At 39.1% G+C, this 27,828-nt stretch overlaps 1 protein-coding gene across 1 annotated transcript in view; it reads right to left on the bottom strand.

Annotated features, from left to right (window-relative positions):
* The window catches only part of COL19A1 (collagen type XIX alpha 1 chain), a gene marked incomplete in the record, with an annotated part of 3,251,042 nt that overhangs the window by 649,351 nt on the left and 2,573,863 nt on the right, over positions 1 to 27,828 (bottom strand). Inside the window, 3 exon segments of the mRNA XM_044063894.1 lie at positions 14,782 to 14,835; positions 14,921 to 15,025; positions 15,323 to 15,364. Of these exon segments, the coding sequence (XP_043919829.1) occupies positions 14,782 to 14,835; positions 14,921 to 15,025; positions 15,323 to 15,364 (201 nt within the window).

Genomic DNA, 27,828 nt, shown 5'->3' with positions numbered 1-27,828 from the left:
ATAGCCATGCAGTATTTGCAAATGTAGTGCTATAAGGTCTGTGTGTGGAAGCCTAGCAGATGCAGTGCCATAGTTAGCTTTTTTGATAACCGGTGTGGCTTCTTGATCTGGCATTCAAAAGAAAAAAAAAGGTCTTCTTCTCCAACTGGAGGATAAAAAAAAAAACAAGATCTTTTACTTTGAGTTGAGGATCATCAACATCAAAAACAAAAAAAGTGTCTAAATACCAAAAAAGTGTACTGAAAAACTTTGGCCCTGATTGAGAATTCAATTTTCGCATTCATTTCTGAATGCTGGTACTGCTCATGGAACTCTGACGTTTTTCATTGGGACCACAACTGCAACTCTAACACCCAGTTGGCATCTCATGATCGTGCCCCCTGATGCCTTGCAGACAGATGGCTTCCCTCTTTAGCTTGTCTTACCTATACCTCTGATCAGGTGCATAAAATGTTAGGAAAGACGTGTATTGAGCAGTAGGAAAAAGGGAAATGCTGCAAGCAGAGGGATACACAGAAGGACAATATATGGAAATGTGATTTACTGTCAAAATGCTGAGTGTAGGTTCAGCGAATACAGAAAGTCGAATAACAGTTGGCTGACTTCCGTGTTGCTGACCTACATGGGTTCAAGTCCCAGGTTCAGTGAATGCACTGTGCATTCACACATATGCTGTCAACCTTAAGACTAGAAATTGTGGTACAGTGCGGATAGAGAAAGGTATCCTTTACCCCACTTTAGTGTAATCTCGGAGTTGAAATATATAATTTGTAGGGGATGTGGGGTGCAGGGGGGCTTGCCCCCCTTCAAAAATGGGCACTTCTTTGTTGTGCAGTATGCATATACTGCTGAAAACTACAATATCCATTGCTGTTCCTCTACGGTGCAGGGGAAGGCATATGTCAAATAATGCCAAATTCGAATAATCACCATTAAATTTGACATACTGCCTTTCTTCCTCTGCATTTTTTGGTGTTGTGATTCGTGCAAATGAATGGAATTCATTGTCATTTGTGATTTTGATAGCAAACCGGAAATATGCAGAATGCTGGAAGGGGGGAATCTTTTTTTTTTTTGGTGAAGATATGACAACTTTTTTTGCTTTATATAGAAATAAGCAGAAAGGGAAAAGGGAAATAAGTATAGTAAAGGGTTGTATGACAGTGTGCAAGGCAGATATGTACACAAACAGCAACACTGATAAACAGAGATTAATGTGCAAATGGCAGGATATGGAGATAGGGAACTGACTCGGATAAACAGAGTGCAGATAAATGATGACCGTGAGAGCTGGACAATGCATAGGTGATGGGAGTGTGATATAAGAGGAAAATGATACACGTGGGTTCGGCCTAGCAAATGGCTTGATAGCAGCCAACAAGTGGTTCAGAAAAAGACACAGATGACATACAAGATTGGCAACATGCAACTATGTAAGAAAAGGGCAGTGGTGTAGACTCAATGATTGCAAAACCATCCCCAATGAAACAGTTAGCCCACAGCATAAACCACTGGTTGTCACAATCAACTTCAAGCAGTGGTCAGAGAAGGCTCTAAGGTCAACAGAGACCAGGCTGATGACCTGGAAGTTGACTGGAGAGAAAGCACAAAATATCAAGGAATTATTCAGGGCTCTAGCACACCAAGAAGGCCAGCCCGATGGCATTCTAATTAATTTGTACTTTTATACCTACTGGCGGGTAATCCCCCCCCCCCCAAGAGCATTGAATCATGACTGCGCTCGCATCAGATGCATCTGCATGCCATTAGGAATTCATTCCTCTTTACATTTCACTAAGAAGTCATTTACATTTATTTTGTGTCATATACCTGTGCTCTAGAGCATTATGGAATGATGAATCACTATTAGCACTTAGGCATTTCCCATGCAGATGATACTCTTGCTTAAGCAACTACCCAGGCACTGTGTCACATTGTTAGTCTAGTCACTTGAAGACAGAGTTGTGTGTGTGTGTTTGTATGTGTGCGTGTTTGTGCATGCACGCACGTGCGTGTGGTGTGTGTGTGTGTGTGTGTGTGTGTGTGTGTGTGTGTGTGTGTGTGTGTGTGTGTGTGTGTGTGTGTGTGTGTGTGTGTGTGTATGTATGCGTGCGCACGTGTGTGTGTGGTATGCATGTGCACATGTGTGTGTGCACATGCACGTACAACATATATTTTAATAGACCTAAAATAATTGTAGTACAAAGTCACACAATCTTCCTGACCTTATTGCTCCTGCATTATGTTTAGGTCTGTCTGATCCTTTTTCTCATACTTTTGTTTCTCAACTGTATTATGTCATTAAATTAATGTACCTTACATGTTTTTGTCTTCATATTTACTTATTCTAACGTGCCTGATAGTTTTATTTTTCCTTTGGTGTCTTGTTTATTTGTTAATCTGTTCATTTATTTATTTGTTGCTTCAATCTCTGTTTACTGTATTCTGCTTCAAAATGACTTTGTTGTAGTCATTTCTATTATTTATTGAAATACATGTGTAGGTATATTTTACTTTACCTTTTAATATATACATGGGCACGTGATGAGTATTCTCTGATGTCATGCATGCAATGTATTACTTTTCCACTATCACTCCTACTTTAAATTGAATAGATAACTCATAGAATGCAATTAAGTATTAAAAAATGCCATGGCACATAGAGTCTTATGTCCTGTTTAGAGTTTGTTTTGATTTGAGCATACTGTATTTTAATTGTCCCAGCATGTCTTGAATTTTAAGAAACTCAATTTCTGTTTAACATCTTCCTCCATAGTTGATACTTAACGCTGGCATTTTTTTATTTCTGTTTTTAACAGCATAATTACCAGCCTGTAACATTTCAGTTTTAAAAGAAACAAAAATCTCTAGTAGTTTCTCATAGTGAGGAACAGTACTTGACTAAAAACAGAGGCTCTTTTGAAAGGCAGAGTCAAATGCTTAAACCTCCCTAATTCCTTGGCAAGAGCTGCTTGCAGCTGTTCTGAAAGCATAACAAGCCACCCTACTGCATCCATTAATGGAACCCAAAGCACTTTTGTTAGCATAAAGGCACTCATATAATATCTAATGCCTTAGCATATCTCTGAGATGTGTGTTAATTAAAATATGCAGATTAAATGTAAAACATTAGGAAAACAATGCTACAAAATCCATAAGGGTGATGCTGGAAAAAGGAGCATCTGATTCATGTAGACTGAATTTATTTACTTGGCATCATTAGTTTGAGGCTATATAGAATGTTTGAAACGCATCTTTTAGAGATGGGTGAAAACAGAAAATGATGCAGTTTATTTGATAAGGTGGAGGAGTAGACAGGTATGGATATTTTATGTTGTTATACTGAATGTTCAACCAGATCAGATATACATTTGAAACAGAAAGAAGTAAGCAGGGCCAGAATGTTCCTATAATGTTTCAGTTGTCAGATGGTTTGCATGGAAATGCCTACCTACTCATATATAAAAGCTAACAAAGAGTCATCTGACTGATCTGAAAAGAGTTTGCAATAATAAACTGGATCTGAATAATGCAAATAATTAATGGATAGTTCCATGTAAAAAAAAAAAAAGTATTACACCTCTAATTATGGGCATGTAATGTACAGTCTATTAGAGATAACAGGCTACAGAAAATTCAAATGTTTGCATGATTCACCTAAACAGTGGGTCATACAAGGAAATCATGTTACATGCATATGCCCTCAGTACATCACAAGAAATGCAACACATGTTCTTAGAGAACTTAGTCAAGTAATTGGACCCATTGAACCTTGAAAAAAGATTTTGGTAAAGTGCCAGTGAACACAAAACACAACAGGCATATTGTTTTGATAAATATCACGTGCATTAGTGTCTTTTTAACAAACAACCCTTGTGATAACTTGGGAGGTTGTACACTATTTTATGACTTGCACTGAGCGAATCAATTCCTACACTGCACAATATAGTTTGCAGTCTTAACATCTCCGTACCCTAGTGAGTACCTAGTACCTAGTCAGATTCTATGCTAACACACATTTCTTTTGTTTAGGAAATTATATAAACTATAAAGAAACTTAAGCTTATCTTTATCTGTAATTATTTCATCATTTCATGACACCAGTGTTTATGACTTGAAGCCCCATTGATATACAGTGTTAGTGTACATGTGCAGGAAGCAATGCATTATCTTGTTGTCAGCAACTGACCAGAGGAAGTTTGAAATCAAAAAATGTGTCCCAACAGTATTGTTCTTAGCAAACAAATCAAATGATGTCACTGCAACAGGCAAATTAGTGAACTCTTCTTGGAATGTAAATTTTATAGCTGAATGTAACATTCAGCAGAGTACTGATGGTAATTTATTATATCTATCTGTAGAAAGTTTAAAATTTTCATTATAGTAAACAACCATTATTGTTTGATTTGTTATATTTGAAGGGCTATGTAATTGGAAAAGTGAAAAAGTAGGAGAAAGTTGAAGGAAAGTGGTTTACTGTCTGCTGAATCACCAAATGCTCTGTAGAAAAAAGAATACATTAAAAAGTATGAATTACCTAGTACACTCTGAAACATGTGGAATGCTGATTTTTCTTTAGATTCACTCCTGTCAACACAATAAGCATGTTTCTTTCCCTTACTACATATCTGCTACAAGTATGGAAGTGCTTGATACCTACAGAACCCTATAGCCTTTCAGAAACTCTAAATCCAAAGTAAAACACCAAAAACCACCAGCAAATAGTAGAAAGAACGATCCAGGCTCTTCCAGGTTCACACTCTTTATCACAAAACTGAAAATTAAGTGCTTTTGTCTCCTGAAACAGAGACTTCATCAAAATAATTAAACAACCATCTGAAAGCACTTTAATATACCATTTAAAACATGATAGGCACCTCTCTTAACCAATCCACACAGTAGATGTCACACAATTGCAAATTTACACAAATATGCAACTCCACCCTCTCTTTTTTTAAAAGCATACAATATGCCTTTTAGAAACTATAGAATGTAATCTACCCTTAGTGAGCAAGTATAGGTAATGTTTACCAGTGCAATCCCTAGGTAAAGTGAAAGAGAGAGTGTTGGTCTCCCAGCTGCTGTAAGAAGATAAAGATTATCCTTTGTGCATAAAGAAGTCCATCCTAGCTCCGATCCTCATGTTATTTGTGCTGATGTACTATTTTTGCATTACTTTTCTTACCATTTTGCCTACCTATCATCAGCCCTCTGTGATCAATCAGTCTGTTTGCTCCCCATAGGTGAGAGGTAGTTGGGGAGACCATCATACATGTGGCCATCATGGTGTTCTACTAGACCCTAAGCCCACACTTTAGTGTCTGATGTGGACACGCATGTCACCAAAAGGGCCTAAGATGCCATCCCTAACCAGAGCAAAAAACAATGGAGATTGATCCAGGTGGAACAGTGATTAGAACTGAAGTTAAATTAACTACTTTTGAATTTCAAATCCTCCTATATAGTTGTAAGGAACACATTTCCCCCCACTTCTTTTCTAATAATTTCCAGTATCTTACTTCAGCTTGTCCTGAGTCCCATGTTTGGCAGCACACTTGGCCTTAATTCCAGCTAGTGTCTGGGAGAAGCCTAATTGAATTGAAGGGGGTGCATCCGCGTTTGAATTGTTTGGCAGCCAAAAGCTAGTAGACCTATGCTTAAAGATGAGGATGCCTTGTTCTTCCTTTCTTGTGGTATCATCAGTCTGAGGGTTACCTGGGTTGTAGTCTGGGTTCTTTCCCTCTTCCCTAACGGACTGAGCTTTAGTTAACTAGTTTTGACATAAAAACCTTAGTAATTATTTTTTGTCTGACAGGTAGGATGGCCCAGAGAATAAAAATCTTATAACACGTGCCATATCTCCTGAGGGCAAAGTTTCTCATATCTGTTTATAATGCAGTGTATTGTGTACTCAACATTCATGCCTCTTAAATAGGACTCCAGTAGCATTTCAGATATGATTGCTTTGTGTCCAATAAAATAATTTAGTCATCTCCCAGCTCTGATGTATCTCATTATATTAAGCTATCTTGAGCTACTATAGACATGTTTATAGTGCACGCAGAAGATTCAGAACGATGTTGTACATTCAACTCAAGTGAACTCAGACTCCTTTAGACCTCAGTCAAGACAGATGGGTTGAGTTATTCAGTTGTCACTATTTCTTACTTTCAGTCTTCAGATAGTTAGCCTTTACTGTTAAGATTTCTCAAAACAGACAAGATCAAGACTCTCTCAGCCTCTTTTTATTCCCAAATTCCATAATCAGGTTAGTATATCCACATACTTCCTTTAGTTCATTCTTGGCTTCATAGTTATATAGGTTCCTTGGTACTTCCTAGGTTATTGATTTGTGCATATCTTAAGAAGACTAGCCTTACATCCCCATGACAGTTTTTACATTTTATATTTTGTGTACAAATAACACAGAGATGGGCTGAACAAGAATATGTTGGGACATAAATGAAATACAGGATAAGGAAGGAAGAAAAGTGCATGTGACTACAATCTACCTATTCTACCAATCAGGGCTTTTTGTGCTATGCCTCCATCAGTAGCATAGGTAGGGTGGGGCAAAGGGGGTAGCCACCCTCAGTGCAAAACATTAGGGCATGATTAGCACATAGACAACAGCAGGAAAACAAAATCACTCGCAGGTAAATGTGAGCCTCTACTTAACTGCCCCTGTGGTTTCTCTGTGGTGGGGTGTCTATGTCAAATAGCTGAATAGAAAAGACAGTCCAGGAAAAGAGCTATCCTGGAGCTTGTGGAGTACTGACCCATGAGTAGATTTTCTACACTTTTGTTTCTGCCTGTGATGAATTCTGGAAATCCAGCCAGTGCAGTTTAGGGCTCAGTAATGATTTTAGTGAAGAGATATTTAGGTGAAGGCTTAGCTCTTGACAGATACTTATCTTTCCTGTGCCTTCTTTGGTTCAAATCCATCATACCTCTTAACTTTCTCTAATTTCCAGGGATGTCACTGATATTTGCTTAGAATGTTGCCTTGCCCCTCTAAAACTGGAAATTTGGAGGGAAAGTGAGGTGAATTACATCTACAAAATAATGATATTATAGGCTTATTTTACTTTAGAGAATGCATATAAATTCACATTATCTTATTCAGTCACCTTCTAATCTTAATAGAACTAAAATTGTTAAAAGTGTTCCTGATTTTCTCCAATTATTTTTGGATTTGTCCTTGATTCTGTAGGAAACAAGCTGAAAGATAGTACTGATTATTGTATATTTTCTCTGAGTAAAGTTATACTTCACTGCATGTTTAACTATTAACTGTATTGCTTACATCATTCTTTAAAAAGCATTATTTATTTGGTGACAAGCTGTTGGCATTTACCTGTAACTGACCAGACATCTCTGCTGTAGATGGACATTTTATGTTTATAATTATTCATCGTATTAGCAAGAGTGGAACTGTAACTGGAAAGTGTGTGCGTGTGTGTGTGTGTGTGTGTGTGTGTGTGTGTGTGTGTGTGTGTGTGTGTGTGTGTGTGTGTGTGCATGGAATGTAAGATCTTATTCAGATTACAATTACTCCTTGCAAGTGACCACTGGAATGACTTTTAAGAAAGGGGTCTTGGAAGTTAGGCCAAAAACTATGCTCATTGTGGTGTTTAGTGTGAAGACTTTGACACCATCCCCTTGATAGCCTGAAGATTTTAGTTTTCCATAATTTATTTGTGAGCAGTTGAGCAAATTCAAGGGTTATAACCGCTCCCACAATATTTCAGAGATTGCACCACAGCAAACAGTGCTGGTGGAATAAAAGGGTCTACTTTATTTAAACGACAACATGTTACATTGAACACCACTCCATCGACGCATACACACCAAACCGCAAAATAATCAAACCCACAAAACCACGAAATTCGAAATGTCAAAGTGTTTTGGTTGGCCCGTCTGAGCTACAGATCCATAAGGTAAGTGTGCGATAGTTACGGACATTAGGGTTAGGATCAGGGTGCCATTTAAGGTAAGTGCATAGATAGGTAATGTAAGATGGGTAATGTATTTAATGTTTAGTGTAGGGTTTGAGGTAGGGGTTTGGTTAGTGCATGTGTGTGGTTTATTTATTTTGTTTGGCTATAGCTCTGTAGGGTAAGTGTGCGGTAGTTACGGACCTTAGAGTTAGGGAGGGGTTAAGGATAGTGCATAGATAGTGGTGTATGTGGGGTTTAGTGTAGGGTTAGAAGTAGGGTTTTGGTTGGTGCATGTTTGTGGTTTATTTACTTTGTTTGGGTGGGTAGTATGTTTCGGGCGGTGGGGTTGGCCAAGTATGACAATTCGGTATTTTGAGTTTCGCGGTTTCATGCGTTCGATTATTTCACGGTTCGGTGTATATGTGTTGATGGAGTGGTGTTCAATGTAACGCATTTTTGTTTAAATAAAGTAGACCTGAATAAAATACTGTCCATGATAGAGTGTTGATTTTTACTTTAGCTGATACACATTCATTTTGCTAGTTTTTACCATGCTACTAGTTAACATAGAGATGGTAAGCTGCCATTTTAGAGAACTGCAAGGGGAGGGAGACATAAACTAGGTACAGTGAACATTTAATTGCAAAATATGTAGATGTGGCATGCACAAGCACACCTGACCTAAACACAATCTTCTTAAGAGAGCTGGGAATGAAGTGCATCAAATGTTGTTGGTGAAAGGTACTACTGGGTGGCGACAGTACCAAGATGACATCAAAAGCCACATGTCACAGCTGCTGCTGTTTATGTGGTGAGACAAGTTTAACTGCTTAACTTGTTTACGTAGCCTGTCTCTATGGAGTAGAGAGATATATCCCTGACTATGAATCAGATTAGAAGCTCTAGAGGCAAAACAAACAGGCAAGCAACAATAGGAGTGAACAATAAATACCTGCTGATGTAATCTAGGGAGGTTCTGATGATCCAATGGCTGTTTTAAATGATACCTCAGGACATTCCCATATACAGCTGTTACCACTTGCTCAAATAATTTGGCTAAACACCAAAAGTGAGAGTCAAGTCACAGGGACAGAACTTCAGGCTGCATTATATCTGCGGCTGTTTATAATGCTGCACTGGCAAGGGTAAAATGTTTCACTAACATTCAGCTACCAACATGTTTTATATAGTTCCAGGACAAGATCTAGAAAGCCTACCATAATCATCTTCTTATATTATTAACAAATTCAGCACCTGTCTCTACATCACTGTTTTGAGAAGTGTCATTTGAACTTGTCTGCACCATTTGAGTTGGATTCTACAGTGGATTATTTCATTAACTTGTTTATCTCTGTTCTTGATGGTCCAACTCTCCTGTGTTGACACAGGGTCAGAGTTCGACCATTACCAGAGATTTCCTCTGAGCCTGGCCTTCTGGAGCAAATATCATTAACGTACAAACTAGAGAATGAATACCCTAAGACAGTGCATGAATTTCCCTGTGTCATTTTAGAACAAAACAGGGAACTAAGCTTGCTCATAAGTAGTTCATGAGGAATAAAAAGGAAAATATCTTGAAGCATCAAAAGCAAACAAAGACTCAAAGGAGATTCTGGTTTGCAAAGAATGAGTTCCTACACTTTTGCAGGGCCCTTGCAGACTATGTGAAATATTCAACTGCCTCCTTAAGAGTTTGAATAAAATTTAGTTGCCAATGTGATTATGTTTTTCCAGCACTGTGCTTCCTCTGTTAAAACATCTCCATTTTTAAATTCTTCTGCCTCAGTTTAACTGAGAAGCATAAAGAAAGTCATTCATGGCCTGTACCTAATGGCATGCAAAGAGAGACTAGAAGAACTCACTGTGCATTATTCTAAAGAAAGAAGAGAAAGGACAGATACCATATATTCTATTAGTACTTCAAGGAAATCAACAGTGCTCAACAGAGTTCTGCATTTTAAAAAAGAAAGTGACAAACAGTGAGAGAGACAGACTGAGAAAGAGACATAGAGATATAGAAACAGAGACAGAAAAAAAGAGAGACAGCTGTGTGATAATAAAAGAAATAAATGAAAGCTGAAACCATGCCGGCAATTACATGGTTGGGAGGTAGAATCATGCCAGCTGTACCTGTTACAACAAAAACAAGGTAAAACTGTACATGCAAATAAAGCAGGATAGGATAGGATATGGTTTGAAATGTTATAGCCACATTAAAATAAAATAGCAGTTTATTAACTTACTCAGCTTTGGCATTTATTCCCTGAGGTTCAACTGGCAATGACAAATCTGTGCACCAAAATGATATGGTGTCTTTCAGACATTGAATCACAAATGTGTAAAGTTAGATAGGGCAGTATTTTTGTATTCTCTTTAATATTTTTAGGACATATATTTCTAAATGAAGAATATGGATACAGACAATGTTTATTAATATAAGTATTTTGCTGTGATTAATCAACAGCACACAATTTCCAATTAGAAAAGTAACCTTTACAATGTAAACTAGCTACCTGGCATGTTTTTCATTTTTGTGTTCTGGGTCCAGACAGCATAAAATGATGCTCTTATCGAGATTGTGTCTGGAGATGATGCTCTGGTAGCGGGCTGTATTTGCATACAATAAATTGTTTCTGTTTTTTTATGCATGCCAATTTGAATAAAGTAGAGGAATTCAGTGATGTAATTTCATACTGTATGAGCTGCCTTCTCATGCATTAAGCTTTCTATTACATTACACAGATGATCCAGCATCTGTTAAAATGGCATTGTTTCACTTATTTCTACCTTCTCTTCAGCAAGACCTATGACTCACTGAAACAGCAAAAAGACTTCCATTTATTTAAACAAAGGTTAATTAAGGAGAATGGAACTTAAATAAGGCTGAAAAAGAAAGTAAGTCAGTAAAAGATGGTCAGAAAGACTAAAGGGTCTGGAAACATGGAGAAAACAATTTATTGTTAAGCATATGGAGAAGTGGAATAAACAATCAGTTCTCCAATTAAATGGGTGGTATAAGCATTATAAGAGAGCTTAAAACTAGTTGTAACAAATCAGTGAATACAAATACACCCAATCTAAAGATGCAGTCTGACACTTTAAGAGGGCCAAACGTCTGGACTAGGCCATGGACTATTAGCAGCTGTGTCAAAAAGCACAAGGACTACAGTGTGTATATCTATATCTATATCTGTATATATATATATATATATATATATATATATATATATATATATATATATATATAGATATATAGATACATATAGGTTCATAGGTAAGTAATAGGCTATCGACCCAAGGGCCTAAGTAAGCCTAGCCAACAAGATTCCCTGGCTTATGCCACCCAAGAAAATTATTTTCCCTATACTGGGTGAGTGTCATCCCTCTAAATGGCAGAGCCACAGAAGTGATCCTCGGGGTGTATTTCCTATTTCCCATCCACTCATCAAGATTTTTCTTGAAGAGTGCTAATGAGGAACTTTGCTTGACATAGATGGGTAGCTTGTTCCAGAGTATGGGAAGTCTCTGGGACAGGAATCTATCCCTCCGGCAGGTCCTGTTTATTGTGATGACAAGGTTTAGGTCCCTAAACATTGTAGCTCAGAGGGATTGGGATTTCTTTAGGTGTAGCATGTCCAACAGCTCTGGGTTTGACATAGCTTTATTTGTTAGGCAGAGATGACCACAAAGTAGGGGATATGCTACAGAGTAAAGCTGAAGTTTTTTGAGACGGTCAGTGTAGGACATCTGTTTGAGGCCAGTAAACCTCTTTGTGAGGTACTTCTGTGGCCTTTCCAGCTGCTGCAGATATCTTGTGAGGTACATTCCAAAAGAGACGTTATACTCTTTAATGGGTCTAATGAGTGTTGAGTAGAGAGGAACAATGACCTCTTTTTTCCTGGATGAGAACCCTTTTGTGATGAGGTGTGCCACGTAGAAGGCATGTCTGTGTGTATGGACATGTTAGTGCAGCCAGTGTACCTCTCAACCTCTCAGCACAAGATTTCTGGACAAAGCCAGAAATAATTGTGGAGAAAGGCTGTAAACTAGGGACAGATTTTAAAAAAAATTCTCCTAAAACTTAGAAAGTTGCTAGAATAACAGACTTTGAATTATTATGTATTTTCTGAAGGATCTAAAGTCTGAAATACAATTGTCAGTAATTACTTTAGGATTATTTAGAGACTTTAAATCTTACGAATTTATCAGAAAACCATAAATATTATGAGGAGCAGACCAAAAATATGAGGTAAAAATCTGGACATTCTGGGAAAATGTAAAGAATTGACAGGTTAAGGATCTTCTTGAAAGTGCAAAGAATGCAATCAGAGCAGAGAGACATTATAAAGTTTGATTGTAGTGGAATCCATATTAAGTCCATGGCTGTGGTACCTCAAATCACTGTCCTTAATCTGAGGAGGTAATTTGTGTATGTGTGTATATATATATATATATATATATATATATATATATATATATATATATATATATATATATATATATATATATCAGAAAGAGCAGGAAAATAGGATCTGCAGAGTATCAAGGTTGTCCTGTAAAATCACTTTGAATACCATACAGTGAGTCTCATGATATGTTTTTTTCACTTTGCAATCAAACTTTATTTTGCATTTGAATTTCTAATCTGTTTGGCAATTGCAGTAAAATGGAATACTTGAAAAAATGTATAAAATAGAGCACCCAGCATAAATGCATACAGACACAGGGACAACATGCAAACTCACAAACCAGTGGTCATGATTGAATCCTGAACCAGGAGCAATATGGCAACTATTTTACCACTAATCCACCATGAAGCCCAGCTGATGGGTTATCAATTTTTTTTAAACTTGCAAATGACATTTGCTGTGTTTGTATAAAGAGAGGAAAACATGGTTATGACCCAGGAGATCTAGGTTCACTAATGACTCAAGCAGAGGTTGGAGTTGAATGAGGATGAAGAGAAGTGATGAGATAATGACTACTCACTTCTTTTGAGAAGAGAGTATGAGGAAGTGCTGGGGGCATTCAGCCAATTTCAAGTGCAGTGGTTGTGATAAAATTGCTGTGATAAGTGCTGTGCTGTAGTGAATGAGGAAGCAAAAAAGGACATGCTACCATGTAGATAGAAGCATTGCCCTGGTGGTACTATTACACGCTCACCATGGTGTTGTCATCCCAGTCCATCAAGGGAGATGATAGGGCTTAAGAAAATTCTAGCTGGCCAAAACATGTTGACCTTGGCTTATCTGACTTCCCTTCCATTTATGGGTTTTTCATAGCCTGATGTCTATGAGATCTTCCCATTTACTCACCCAGTATAGGGAAATGTCAATGTTGTTTCCCATTATGGAGAGGCCCTGAGGAGAGAAGGTGCTATGTGAAAACAAAATTAACAGTACCAAGCAAAAAATTAAAAAAAGAATCATGCTAGCATTGCATTCAAACATTCACTATGAACCTTGATTTAGGAGTGATCTTTGGGGTTGACATGGACTGATTGTGAGGAAGGAAATGAAAAAGGGAGGGAAGAAGGGATGAAAAGAATGAAAAGCAGACTGGGATTTCTTCTTTTCCTAGGAATGAGACAAGTGAGTGAGTCATACAGGCACTCACTTCATGTGAAAGGAAAGTATTCACTAATGTCTTTTGGTTCCTACCATGGCACAGTGCAATATTATCCTTCTTTTGCATATCATAGGTTCATACTAACCTATAAGTTTGCAGACTCTTACAAGTCTATCTAACAGTGAGAGGTTAGAATCAAACTCTGTACTTTTTCAGGTAAAGACCTTAACCATTATATCGACCCAGTCCCATTAAACAATAGTCTGTGCCACTCTTAGATGCATAGGAAGTACTGGGCTAACTGACTTGATCGGCCATTTTAATTCTAGCCAATTTCCTTTTCAAAAGTGAAGAGCAAACCCTACACTTTGTGATTGTGAGGTAAACACCTTTATACCATTATATTAACCCCAAGTTATAACATAGAAAGCAAATGGTGCTACTCTGGCCTATATAGTGAATGATATCCAACTGTTGTAAGGAACTCAGATCAGGGCTGGATTCAAACAACTTTTGATATTCCCACACCTAAGCTAGAGTAATAAGAGAATTGTTTGTTAGGAACATCTCAGAGCATCTTTGCCAGACTAACATTTGGGAGGAACTATTCTGAAGAGCCAAGGCTTAAGCAGCCCACCCCTCAAAAAGAAACAAAGCTGCAGTGGGAAAAGTATAATAAATGATGACATGGAATATGGCATGCTATCTGTCACTGTAGCTGGTGTTTCAGAATGACAGAGCAGTAATAGTAAGCAGAGGTTCTAGTCTCACCTATAATGCAACAATAGAAAAGGTTTTTATGGAAAAGGTAACAGTTATTTACAGGTATTTTATAAACAGAAATAAATATAGTCAACTAAAATATGCAGTTATACCTAATAACTACAGCAACACACTGAGATAAATACTCATTAAAACAGCAGTAACAAAGTTATTTACTGTTGTTGTTGTTGTTGTTGTGTCTTTCAGCTTTTCCCGGTTAGGGGTCGCCACAGCGGAACTCCGGTCCGCTAATGATTGGCAGTGGATTTTTACATGCTGAGTTGCCAGCCCTGACGCACAACTTTACTGTAAGGGTCCAACTTATTTAAATGTGTTTTTATAAAAAGGAGTGAGTATTACAACTGAAATTTACTATTATACTGAGGCAATCAAACTTAGACAACTGCATGTTATATTGTACATCATATCACAAAAAGCTGATAATCACACTTTCAGATATATGCAAAATATAGAAGAATTAACTTCCAAAATCAAAATTTGGGCTACATACCTTTGGTCCCTCTTTGCCAGGAAATCCTGGAGGACCCCTTGGTCCTAGATCACCCTGTGGAAATACATACAAAATGAAAATTGATGCTTCTAAAAAGGTCTTGATGTTGCCATTTCTATGGAAATGTGGTGTCATTTACCTTGTTGCCTTCTTGGCCATTATATCCAGGAATACCAGGGACACCCTTTTCACCCTTTATTCCAGGAGCACCATGATGACCCCCCTGACAGCTGTTACAGATGTTCTATTGCAAATGAAAAAGACAGTCTTACTGAGAGAAGCATTTTTCATCAGCACTATTTTCATGTCTATGTTTCCGAGGAATTGCATTTACTATAAAGTATGCATTAAAGAGTTTTAATCTAGGAAACAATCCATTTATAGTTGAAGTGGAGCATACATGAGGAATTATGAACAAATAATATCACATGATATAACATGCTCATACACATAAACTGGTTAAATACTATCTTCCTTAATGCGAATGTATGTAAGATCAAAGCGCAAAAAATGCTGTTGCTTTCATATGTAGAATTATTACCTTCATCAATACTCCAGTGTCTCCTAAAAGTGGAATTGCAGTCTGGAATACAAAATCACATATCAATTACAAACATTGCATAGGCTGTTTTGATATGTGTATAGCTGCAGAAATTCAAGAGGTCTGAAAATCAATTTAAATTTTTCAAGGCAAAAGTTATTTGGGATAAACAAAGCAAAGCAAATGAAGTTGATCCATGACCACGCTCAGAAATGTATTTCACTTATCTTGGTCCAAGTACAGCATACTCAGAAATACACTCACACATGTGACTTACAGAAGTCATTTAGTTACCTATATTGATTAACGCCTGTAATGCTGAGCTTTCGAAATAAAGAAAGACATGTCTTATTTATATCAAAATAATGTCTAAACACTTATTAAGTAAACCAAATCTGACATGATGAATAATGACACCACATTTGTCTTCATTTGAGAATATGATCTGTTATTATTCATTAACTGAAGAGACCTGAGACTAACCTTTGAACATAGTCTCGATGCACCGCCACATAAGTTTCAGTTCTCTGTGCTGTTGTTTGGAGTATATCAATAAAAATGAAAATATCACTGCACTGTCACGGCAGACTTACCTGCAGCACTGTAAACGACGTTGTTTAGGTTGTATGTTGCAAACTCCTAGAGGGGCATAGCTGGTCCCTATGGTGAAAAGAACAAAACTCCCCCCTCTGAACTAGCCTTACTGCACAAATGGGCATATAACTCTTCACTGTTTTGTTTAGTTAATTAGAACAGCAAACCTCTACTTTGAAGCTTATCTTTCCTATTTTGCATTGAATAAACTAACTGAACCAACTGCTAGGTGAAGCTACCAGTCCTGAGTACAGACCTATCAACTATCCCCATTTCAGAGGAACATACCTATTTTTAGGCCTGATTTACCCCTGCACATGATGTACATATTTTTGGAGTTATGTCCTTATTTTCAGGATTGATTTATACCTTCACACAATTTTCCGAATCACCCTCATTATACATGATTTTTTAAGCTATTTCACAGGAAATCGTGCAACATGATGAAGAAACCAGTGCCATCAATAACATGAAAAAGAGGACAGACATCTTACATCTCCCCTTCACTGAAGCAAAATTAAACGACCTTATCTGTTAGAATTTTGCAATACAGATCATTAAAGTCAACAGATCTTCCACTGCCTCTGATAATGTGCTTAATTTTTTCAATTATTTTGGTTGCTCTCTTTTTTAAGCATGTGTTTCTGAGGAGTATGCCACTTTCCTACTTGAAGCGACAAAAGTTATGTGTTATTTACTATTCAAATTTTATGCGAATTGGATGTTTAGATTTTTGGCTGAACATAACTAGTTTTAAAGGGCATTTGTACCTATTTTCAATGACTTGCAGGTTAAGAGGTATGCCTCAGAGCACTGTAGTTAAACCACTGTATATATATTTCTAGAGATCCTGAATCCTGCACTTCCACAGGGAGTGTAATATTCTGCGTTTTTTCAGTTACACAAATAATGTTTATAACTTTAAGGTTACAGACAGATCAAAATTCTCATTTCAGTTTCTTATCCCTTAAAACACATGCCTTCTTTTACGCAGCACTCTCCTGCTATGTCTTGGCATGATGCCCAAAGTCTTGCAGGTCTCCCTAACTACTGCAGGCTGCATGTTATATGAATTACTTAATATATGAACTACTTAACACAGGTAAGATTATATACCTGTTGTGCACAGGTACCAAACTTTCCAATGCTTTCTTGTCCTACTGATCTTCTGCTGGAGTCCTGAGGTTAACTGTTCCACTCTGTTGTCCTATTTTAAGATACTTCTACCAATGAAACTACAATGAGAATAACTCAGCAGGTCTTCATACTACCAAGTTTAAATAAATACCAAAAGAAAAAGAAACACATTATGCAAGGAATAAATTGGATTAATTACTTTGGGTTTCTCGTCAGACATGACCATCATAGGCTACCTTTCTACAGCAGAAGTATAAAACTAAAAAAAAAAAAAAAAGTACTTATAAATTAGAAGCCCACAGCAATGCACATACATCAAAAGCTTAATATGCAAGCAGGGCACTGACTTTACGGAAAACCAATGTACATCATTTCTAAAAGTATTCCACATGAATTTATAACTGACTTGTTCATTTACTTCACATTTTAAGGAAACAGAAGCCTAACCCAGGGATTCTTTAAAAGGCCTAGTGCAAGCCAAACAGTTTCTGCTAAAAACTCTCTTCTCCCATAATGTGACCATTTGTTATTCAGAAGCATGTTAGCTGTGACAAGATAAGACCTCAGTATTGGCTAATTTGCATGTTTTTGAATTGTATTTCCTACCACAATGTGTAGATCATTGCTGATCTGCACATCATGGTAGCAAACAGCTGCTCATGTAGGCAGATGCATTCTTCCCCCAAGTCACACTCCCACAGACACAAGTTCACACAACACTCACACACACACACACACACACACAATCCTGATCCCCATACTACTATTGGTATAGTTACAGGCTGTCTGCTATATCCCCCACCCGATCCCCATACTACTATCGGTGCAGTTATAATAATCTGTTTAGTGTACTCCCCCACCCAATCCCCATACTACTATTGGTAGAGTTACAGTCTGCTTGGTGTACCCACCATCCTGATCCCCATACTACTATTGGTACATTTACAGTCTGTCTGGTGTACCCCCATCCTGATCCCCTTACTACTATTGGTGCAGTTACAGTCTGTATGGTGTACCCCATCCCAATCCCTGTAATACTATTGGTATGGTTACAGTCTGTCTGGTGTATCCCCACATCCCAATACCCATACTACTATTGGTACAGTTACAGTCTGTCTGGTGTACCCCCATCCCAATCCCTATATTACAATTGGTGCAGTTACAGTCTGTCTGGTGTACCCCCCATTTCAATCAGCATAGTACTATTGGTAAGGTTACTGTTTGTCTGAGGTACCCCCATCCTTATCCCCATTTGACGATTGGTACAGTAACAGTCTGTCTTGTGTATCCCCTATCCTGATTCACATACTACTATTGGTACAGTTACTGTCTGTCTGGTGTATCCCCCCCATCCTGATCCACATACAACTATTTGTACAATTACAGTCTGTCTGGTGTATCCCACCATCCCAATCCCCATTCTACAATTGGTACAGTCTCAGTGCTTCTAAGCACAATAGTCACTGGTCTTTTGACTCCCTCCCCCTCACCCCCAATCCTAGCATCACTTTTGGTGCTGTTATGACATTTTAACATTAAAGCTTGGTTATACCATGCATTTCCCTGATTTGTATACTGCTGTTGGTGCTATTACAGTGCTTTAATAGCATATCCTAGGGTCTAGTGTATCCCTAACCCTCATCCCCATACTGTTGCTGGTGTCATTATGGGACTTTAAAAGTATTCCATGTTGTTTAATGGTTTCCCCAACCACCTTTTGGCCATGGTCAATACATCAAAGTGGTGGGGATGGCCATGTTGATCTACACATATGAGTGATTCCTTGAATTATTTGGCCATTTAGATGACTTCCAAGAGGTAGCACATGGCTAACTAGCATAAGCCTCTCCCACTTGAATGTCTCACTAAGATTCAGCATCATGTTAAGGTGGTTGCTGATTCAGAGAGAGGTACTGCAGTATGTTCATGGAGCTGTATATGTGGTACCTTCTTGAATCCCCACCTATATTCTTAGTTGGTCCCTTATATAAGATGTCAGCACACTGCTATACTCTACTCTAGCAAACCACCCACCCATATGAACTCAGCTGTCTGCATCATAATTCTTAAATGCCAAACCACTTCTCCCATCTAAAAATACTTTGGGATTTAAATATATTTTGGAGTTTATTACACTCCATGCTAATTCTAACTTCACACTTTATACTTTAACATCTCCTTTTCACCACTCTGAGAAGCTGAGGTGTGCAAATGGTGACAGTGACTATACTCTCTTTGTTATAACAGACATACTGGAAGCCTTGGTGAGGTTACCAAAGCCACTAGTTTCTACTTTCAGAATTGTGACTCAGTGTGTTATACTTTCTACAACCACATCCCAATAACTGCAGAGCTGGTGGTACTTTTACACTAATTAGGCATAAACTGTCCTTCCATGTCCTCTTCATACCTCTCAACCATACTGAATTCCTCTGTATTTTACCGTTTTTGGGGTCAAAATCATGGGGTGCCACGAATTTCCGAGTGGCCCCTTTAATTTCCGAATTCCCCAGATTGTTTTCAAATTTTGCTGATGTAATCACATGCAGGGGTGCACGTGATGACATTGTCATGAGCAGACTGCCAGCCTGTCAGAATTCAGCTTAGGGCAAGAGGGTGTGTGTGTCTGTGTTTATTTTACATTACGTACAGTACAGCAACCAGCAACATGGTTTGTAATGTTGCTGTATTAGAAGTGCTTCCTTCCCCAATGCAAGTAAGGTAAGAAATCTAAACAAGCAAGCAAAAACTGGGTTGTTCATTTCCAATTGTGATGTTTTTTGAAGCAAATCATTTAAGTTTGATTATGTTGCCACCCGCCGTTGCATTATTAGAAGTGTAAGTGTAAGGAACCGCTGTCGTGTCGATATGTGTAAGGAAGATGTTTTATAGCTGCAGACAGTTGCTGCTGAGTCGATGCCATATTAGTATCTGGATTATTTTACAGCTGTGTGTGTCCCAAGTTTGGTAATGTTGCTGCTGTAAAAACGTTTGCCAGGAAAACCATAAAGGACATTTATATCGACCATATGGTTTAAGACGTGATGAACACAGAAAAAAAATGAAATACACAGAAACTGTCTATAAATCACACAGGATATGAAAACAGTGGCCAAGACGTCTATGCTAATACTCGAGGCACTCCTTAAAATGGAGAACATCGACATCTGTGCAGTGAGAGAGACCTGGTTCAAAGCTCCAGAGATTACCCATGCATTACTAGGCTATAATTCATACCACACCTTTTGACCACCTAACCTGGACTGAAGCACTAAAGGCAGAGGTGTGTCCATATTCATTAAGGATATCCACACCACCAGGCTAGTTGCTCAGCATAATGCATCCGAGATTATCCAAGTGCAACTAACTCTGGGCAAGACCGCAATCCAAATTGTAGCTTGCTACAGATCCCCCACCATGCCCCAGGATTCCCACTCCTCATTTCTTGATACACTGGAAAATATTAGGGTACAACCTAACGCCCTAATAATGGGTGATTTCAACTACCCCACCATTAAACAAGCTATACAATAGAAGGAGGAAACTAGTGCAGAAAAGAGTAAAATCCCACAAAGGGAAGACATCCCTGATCAGTATCAGCAAGAAACTACGTTCCCTCATAAAACCATCCAAGGCTAGCTTCGAAAGAAAAATTTCCATGGACTCCAAAGATAACCACAAGGCATTCTTTAGATATTTCAAGAATCTAAGTGGCAATTCTCAGATCTGCTCAGACTTAGTGCAGAATAGCACAAAATACACTGAACCGACTGATATAGCCAACATCCTGGCAGACAGGTTCAATGCAAACTTCATCCCCCTCTCACCCCCAAAATGGCCCATAACTATACCAGAAGAATGTAGTACCCCTGAAATCACAGACACTCAGGTTAAAACAGCCCTCTCCAAAGCCAAAAACACAGCATCAATGGGATCGGACGGTGTCTCAGGCTGCATCCTACACAAGCTCAAAGATGAACTAACCCCTCGCCTAAATACACTGTTTAAACTCAACCTCTCCACAGGCTACATGGCCACAGAATGGCACACAGCAATGGTTATTCTGCTGCACAAAGGTGGTGCCACAATGGACCCCAGGAACTATCACCCTATAAGCCTGACTAGCTTGGTCTGCAAAGCTATGGAGTGCATCATCATGGATCTCATTAACAGAGACATTGGGAACCTCCAAACACTGGACCCTACCCAGTTCGGCTTGGTTAAAGGCAGATCATGCCTCCTAAACCTGGTGGACTTCTTTGAGACAGTTACCAAGGCTATAGATGAGGGAAAGGTGGTCCACACAGCCTACCTAGACCACGCAAAGGCCTTGGACACCATTCCCCACTCAGGTATTATAGACAAGCTTACCAGCCTGAACATAAACCGCTACATCACGAGATGGGTTACGGACAGAACCCACATGGTAAGAGTTGGGGGAACTAGGTCTGACTCTAAACTGGTTACAAGTGGTGTTCCCCAGAGCTCAGTTCTAGGATCCCTCCGGTTCGGCATATACTTTTCAGAGGTACAGGCAAGCACAGGAGGACTATGGCTGACCAAGTTCACAGATGACTGCAAACTAGAGACTATAATCGACTCTCTGGCTGACACAGATATCCTCCAAAAGGGTCTCACTGAGACAGATACTTGGTGTCTAAACCATGGCCTCAAGCTAAATGTGAAAAAGTGCATAGTCATCCCCTTTGGAAAAAACAAAGTACCCACAAACTACCACATAGGTGGTAGCCCCCTAAATACGGAAGACGTAATAAGGGATCTGGGGACCCAAGTAGATAGTAACCTTTCCTTTGATAATCACATTGCCAAAGTGGTTAGAAAATCCTTCTATGTGGCCCACCTAATCACAAAAGGGTTTGCATCCAGCTCGAACAAGGTCATTTGGCCCCTCTACACATCACTCATCAGACCCATCATAGAGTACAATGCTCCATTTGGGATGTACTTACAAGACACCTGCAACAACTGGAAAGACCAGAGAAGCACCTCACCAAGAGGATCACTGGCCTCAAGCAGATGCCTTATGGAGCTCAACTGAAGAAACTCCAGCTGTACTCAGTTGCATACTTCCTACTCAGAGGTGATCTCTGCCTGACATACAAGGCCATGTCCAACCCAGAATTGATGGACATGCTCCACTTAAAGAAAACCATATCCCCTCGAGCTACATGCTCCAGGGATCTAAACCTTACTACAACAATAAATAAGACATGCTGGAGGGATAGATTCCTATCCCAGAGACTTCACATGCTCTGGAACAAGATTCCAATCTACATTAGGCAGAGCTCCTCGCTAACCCTCTTCAAGAGAAACCTTGACGAGTGGATGGGAAACAGAAAGTTTACCCCAGGGATCACTTCAATGGTTCTGCTGGACAGAGACACAGGGAACTAATCTAAGGGGGTGGCAAAAGCCAACACATTCCAGCTAGGCTTATAAATGCCTTCAGGCAGATAGCCTAGTAACCTATTAACTGGGAAAACTACTCATGTACCAACAATTTTGCTCAACGTTTTCTGGAATTCATAAATTCCAATGCCTTGGATCAACTTATCCACACCCCCACCAGGGGCAGCAATATCCTAGACCTGGTAATTACCAACATGGGTAACCGGTGTTCCATACCAGAGGTCAATTCTTCGTTGGTCAGATCCGACCACAAGCAAATCACTCTAGGCATCCACATCTCACCCCCACCCCCATTAGGGAAACCACTGTAAAAAATTTCTCCAAAGCCAACTTCACGCAAACTTCACGACACTCGTGCTGATGAACAATAGAGGTATGACTACTGAATCCTATACAATTGCACTTTATAAGCACTTACACGAGTGCATGGATTGTGCAATCCCTAACAGAACCAAGATGCTATCCTCCAAAAAAGGAAGCCAATCTGGTGGTCCCCTGCCATATAAACAAACTCTACAACAGAAGAAAGAAACTGTTGCAAAAAAGAGTAAAATCCCATGACTGGAGGAACTCCATGGTCAGCCTCAGTAAGAAGCTGAGATCCCTCATAAAATCCTCCAAAGCTAGTTACAAAAACAAAATCGTCACTGATTCTAAAGACAACCACAAAGCATTCTATAGCTGTGCCAAGAATCTCAATGGAAACACTCAGATCTGCTCTGAGTTACAGCACAATGGCACCAAATATACAGAACCAACTGATATTGCCAACGTCCTGACAGACAGGTTCAGTGATAACTTTACCCCTCTCTTATCCTCTAAAGGGCCCATCTCTATACCGGAAGGATGCAAAGTTCTTGTAATCACAGCTGCACAGGTAAAAAACACACTTTCCAAAGCCAAGAACACAGCATCCATGGGACCTGACAACATCTCAGGCTGCATTCTACATGAACTACAGAATGAACTGGAACCCCACCTAAGTACCATATTCAATCATAGCCTCACCTCAGGCTTTGTGCCCACTAAATGGCACTCAGCAACGGTTATCCCACTCCACAAAGGGGGAGCCACAATGGACCCTGGGAACTACCTCCCCATTAGCCTGACAAGCCTGGTCTACAAGGCAATGGAATGTATCATCATGGAACTTATAAACAATGACATTGGTAATCTCCAAACTCTGGACCATACCCAGTTTGGGTTTGTAAAAGGCAGATCATGTCTCTTAAACCTGATAGACTTCTTTGAAGCAGTCACCAAAGCCGTAAATGAAGGTAAGGTGGTTCACATAGCCTATCTAGATCTTGCCAAGCCTTTCAACACCATCCCCCACTCTGGAATTATAGATAAACTCACCAAACTAGGTATAAATCCCTATGGCACAAGATGAGTTGCCAACTGGCTCACTGACAGAACCCTCACTGTGAAAGTAGCAAACTCTAAATCCAACTTCAGACCAGTGACAGGTGGAGTACCACAGAGTTCAGTCCTAGATCCTCTGCTGTTTGGTATCTACTTCTCTGAAGTACAGGTTAACACACAAGGTCTTTGACTAACAAAGTTCGCAGATGACTGCAAACTAGGAGCCATAATCAAAACTCCTAACGATGTGGACATCCTACAAAAGGGCCTCACTGAGACAGATGCCTGATGTCAAAGCCATGGCCTCAAGCTCAATGCCAAAAAGTGCATTGTCATCCCTTTTGGTAAAAACTCTGTACCCATGAACTACCACATAGGTGGTAGTCTACTTAACATCGAAAGTGTGATAAGAGACCTTAGGACACAGGTGGACAGTAGCCTCTCTTTTGATAATCACATCGCCACAGTAGTCAAGAAATCTTTCTACATGACATACCTCATCACAAAAGGTTTCTCATCCAGGAAAAAAGAGGTCATTGTTCCCCTCTACTCATCACTCATTAGACCCATTATAGAGTACAACTCCCCTTTTGGTATGTACCTCACAAGACATCTACAACAACTGGTAAGGACACAGAAATACCTCACAAAGAGGATTACCAGCAAACCTTGTCATCACAATAAACAGAACATGCTGGAGGGATAGATTTCTATCCCAGAGACTTCCCACTCTCTGGAACAAACTACCTATCTATATCAAACAAAGCTCCTCATTAGCACTCTTCAAGAAAAATCTTGATGATTGGATGCGAGTTAGGAAATTCACCCCGTGGATCATTTCTTTGGCTCTGTTTGACAGGGGCACAGGAAAATAATTTTCTTGGGTGGCAAAAGCCAGGGTACCATTTGGCTTGGCTTATATAGGCACTAGGGCCAATAGCCTAGTACCTACCTATGAACCTATGCAGTTGAGCACTTAAGCTTGGCACATGTAGCGCCATTTCTAGGATACAGCCTTGTAAACAATAAAATTACTTTTGGATTTGTTCTTACAGCTTGTAGAGTTTAATCAAATAAACAAAGTGTATTTTCACTGTTTGTAATGAGTAAAAATTACTTTGCTTGGAATTGGGAGATTTGTTGAAGTATTCTCGTAACTGACATTTGTGTACGGTAATTTAAACTACATTTCATATAATGTTTAAATAGTGAATCTAATTGGTGGTTATCAGATTACGCTCAGAACTTAACTACAAAGAGTACTATTTTCTGTTGCATTTAGGATAGCAGGATGAGCTCTGAGGTTTATATGGATGTGCTGTTGTAAAATTGTAATAGTCCTTGGACTCCATGAACATAAAGCAGTAGGGTCATTACATGCACTCTAGTTTGTTAGTGCTGAGCTTAGAAATGCTTGCAATGTGTGAGAACATTCAAGTTATGATGAACAGTATTAGATCTCTCAAAATGATAAAGTAATAGTTGTGTTTTTATCAATGGGTTCATTAATCAGTAATGTTTAGCAGAATTAAACCTTGGAGTAGTTTTCCGTGGCTTGTACTTGCATGTGGGATTCCATCAATGGAAGGGCTGCCTGCCAAACAATGATTGTTGTATCAGTTGGTCAGGGAGCAGTTCTTTGATCTATGATATAATCAGTGTATTGCAGTAGTAGTTGTATGGTGGTTTTAACTTTGCGTTGCAGGTCTTTTACTTTGTCTTAAACCTATTTACATTTGTTGAGGTTGCGCAGGTTGTGTAATGCAGAATGTATTACATAATGCTTCGACAAACATATTTTCATTTGCAATCATTGTTATCTATGCTTAAGAACCACATGCGCTTAAACTTAACAAAAGAGACTGACACTGTTTGTTTCAAGAAAGGTGTGAAGGTTGGGGAAAGATGGATGAAGGCTGCCAGCCTAGTCAAATAGAATTAGATACATAATTCTATCATTTCTATGAAATTTCTATGAAAGAAAACACTGTAAAATGTGAACTTCAGGATTGTTGCAACATTGCCATCTGCTGTAAGGAAACTAAGCCAAGCTTTTCAAATGTTCTTTAAAGTAAAATTATCTAAATAGTGGTGCCAAAGTGGCTGGCTGAACACATTCTTTCTATTGTCTTAACTTAAGGAATAATTGCTAGAGTGTACATGTGAAATGTCTTTTATTGTTGTAGTTTCCTGAGCAAGTGTTAGATTGCTAAATAATGCAGTTTGTTGGCCTGGGAACTCCAGACTATGTGTCAAAATTATGTAATGTGAATATGTGGAAAACCTAAGTGTCAAATGATGTAGTCTGGGAGGGCCTAGCAAAGATGCTTTTAAGTCAGTTTAAAAACTATTGTTCAGAGAGAGACTGTTAGCATTTTTGATCTTGATATCCAACTTATCAGCACTCTGCCTGTTGTCTTATGTAAGTAGTGTCTTAGAAATATGTTTTCTTGTAGTAATAGCTAGGAACTCAGAAGAAAGTTAAACAAGTATTTTTCTGTTATACCAGAACTTTCCTACTGTCTTGTTTTAAGTTTATGTGTGATCTCTGAACTCTTAGATATCGATGTGGTGTAGTAGAATTGTCTAGTGTTTTTAATTACTTATTATTAAATATTTTTAAAAACTTTACCTATGGCTGGTTTGTGTAGAGATAAGCAAGCTTTAGAGTACATTGCATATTTTTAGAGTTTATTGTAATAAGCCACTCTAATAAGCCTCAGAATGAATAGTCACATTACCAACTGGATAATAATATTGCACAGTAATAATTGCACACTCTTTTAAGGGTCTTTGGGTAGTTGATAAATATTAACTGGTGGTGGCATAAATTACTTCTGTATAGTCTGGGTAAAGGGGCACAGCTGGAGAATCTGTGCCGGCCTTTCCCAGGAGTGTCTGTGAAGTTGTATAAATATTTATCTTAATGTGTGTGTGGTGTGTCAGCTACCTGGGCAGGGACATGAAGCACTGGTGGGACAGAGGGGGTACTGGAGGTTAGCTTGTCAGCTAGGCTGAGATCTGGACCATATAGCTGTGCCAGTGGGGATTCTTATTGGGGACCTGGAGAGCAAGGGAGCAACCAGCCCCAGACTGACTGTGATCTCTGTGTGCACTTAAGGGAAATTGTACTTTACTGTGTGTATTTGTTATCCTTTCCTCTTATATGAGACACCCTCCCTGGTGTTACTGGTGAGGATTGAGGCTCCTTGATTGCTGGGCCAGGGCATGGTCATCACATTTCTGGTGGCAGTGGTTGGGAAAAGATATCCTCGCATTTGTGGTTCACAGTGGTTGGGATAAGATATCCTCACTTGTGATTTGCAGTGGTGTGGGTAGAATGAATCCTGTAGCTTATGTACACTGATCTCTGAAGGTGTGTTGTACTCTAAATCAGCCACATAGTGTATACTCAGAGCTCAGATCACAATTGTTTTATTTATTTTATTAGCTTAGTTAGTCAGGGTGAGCAGGCAGCATGTCAGCACAGGAGTATAGAAAGCTGACAAGGAGCCAGCTGGTGGAGATGTACCAGGCTAGTGGACTGGTGCATGGAAACCTGACTGAGTCAGACCTGATTGCAGCCTTGGTTACAGCTGCATCAGAAAACACCATCCAGGAGGACAATCAGACTGGCAGTGGAGATACAATATCCTAAGAGAATGGACAGCTTAACCTTTCTACAAAGGACAATCAGACTGGCAGTGGAGATACAATATCCTCCGGGAATGGACAGTGCAACCTTTCTGCAGTGGACTTAAAAATCCAGCTGGAGCTGAAGAGACTTGAGTTGGAGGCCAGGCATTTGGAGATAGAAGCCGAAGAAAAGGAGTATCAGAGGAAGCATGAGAGGGAAATGTTGACTCTTTGCCAGAGTCATAGAGGTAATGGGGAAGGGAGTAACTGGACCCCAGAAGCACAACAGGTAAGTAAATTACTTCCGCAATTTAAAGAGGGGGATGGTTTTGATAGTTTCATTC

The sequence above is a fragment of the Protopterus annectens genome, chromosome 2.part2 (genome assembly GCF_019279795.1).
Source record: "Protopterus annectens isolate FY-2018-M chromosome 2.part2, PAN1.0, whole genome shotgun sequence".
Classification (NCBI taxonomy): domain Eukaryota; kingdom Metazoa; phylum Chordata; order Ceratodontiformes; family Protopteridae; genus Protopterus; species Protopterus annectens.
The sequence above is the reverse complement of the archived record's forward strand: the minus strand, read 5'-3'. Positions and strand labels throughout refer to the sequence as shown.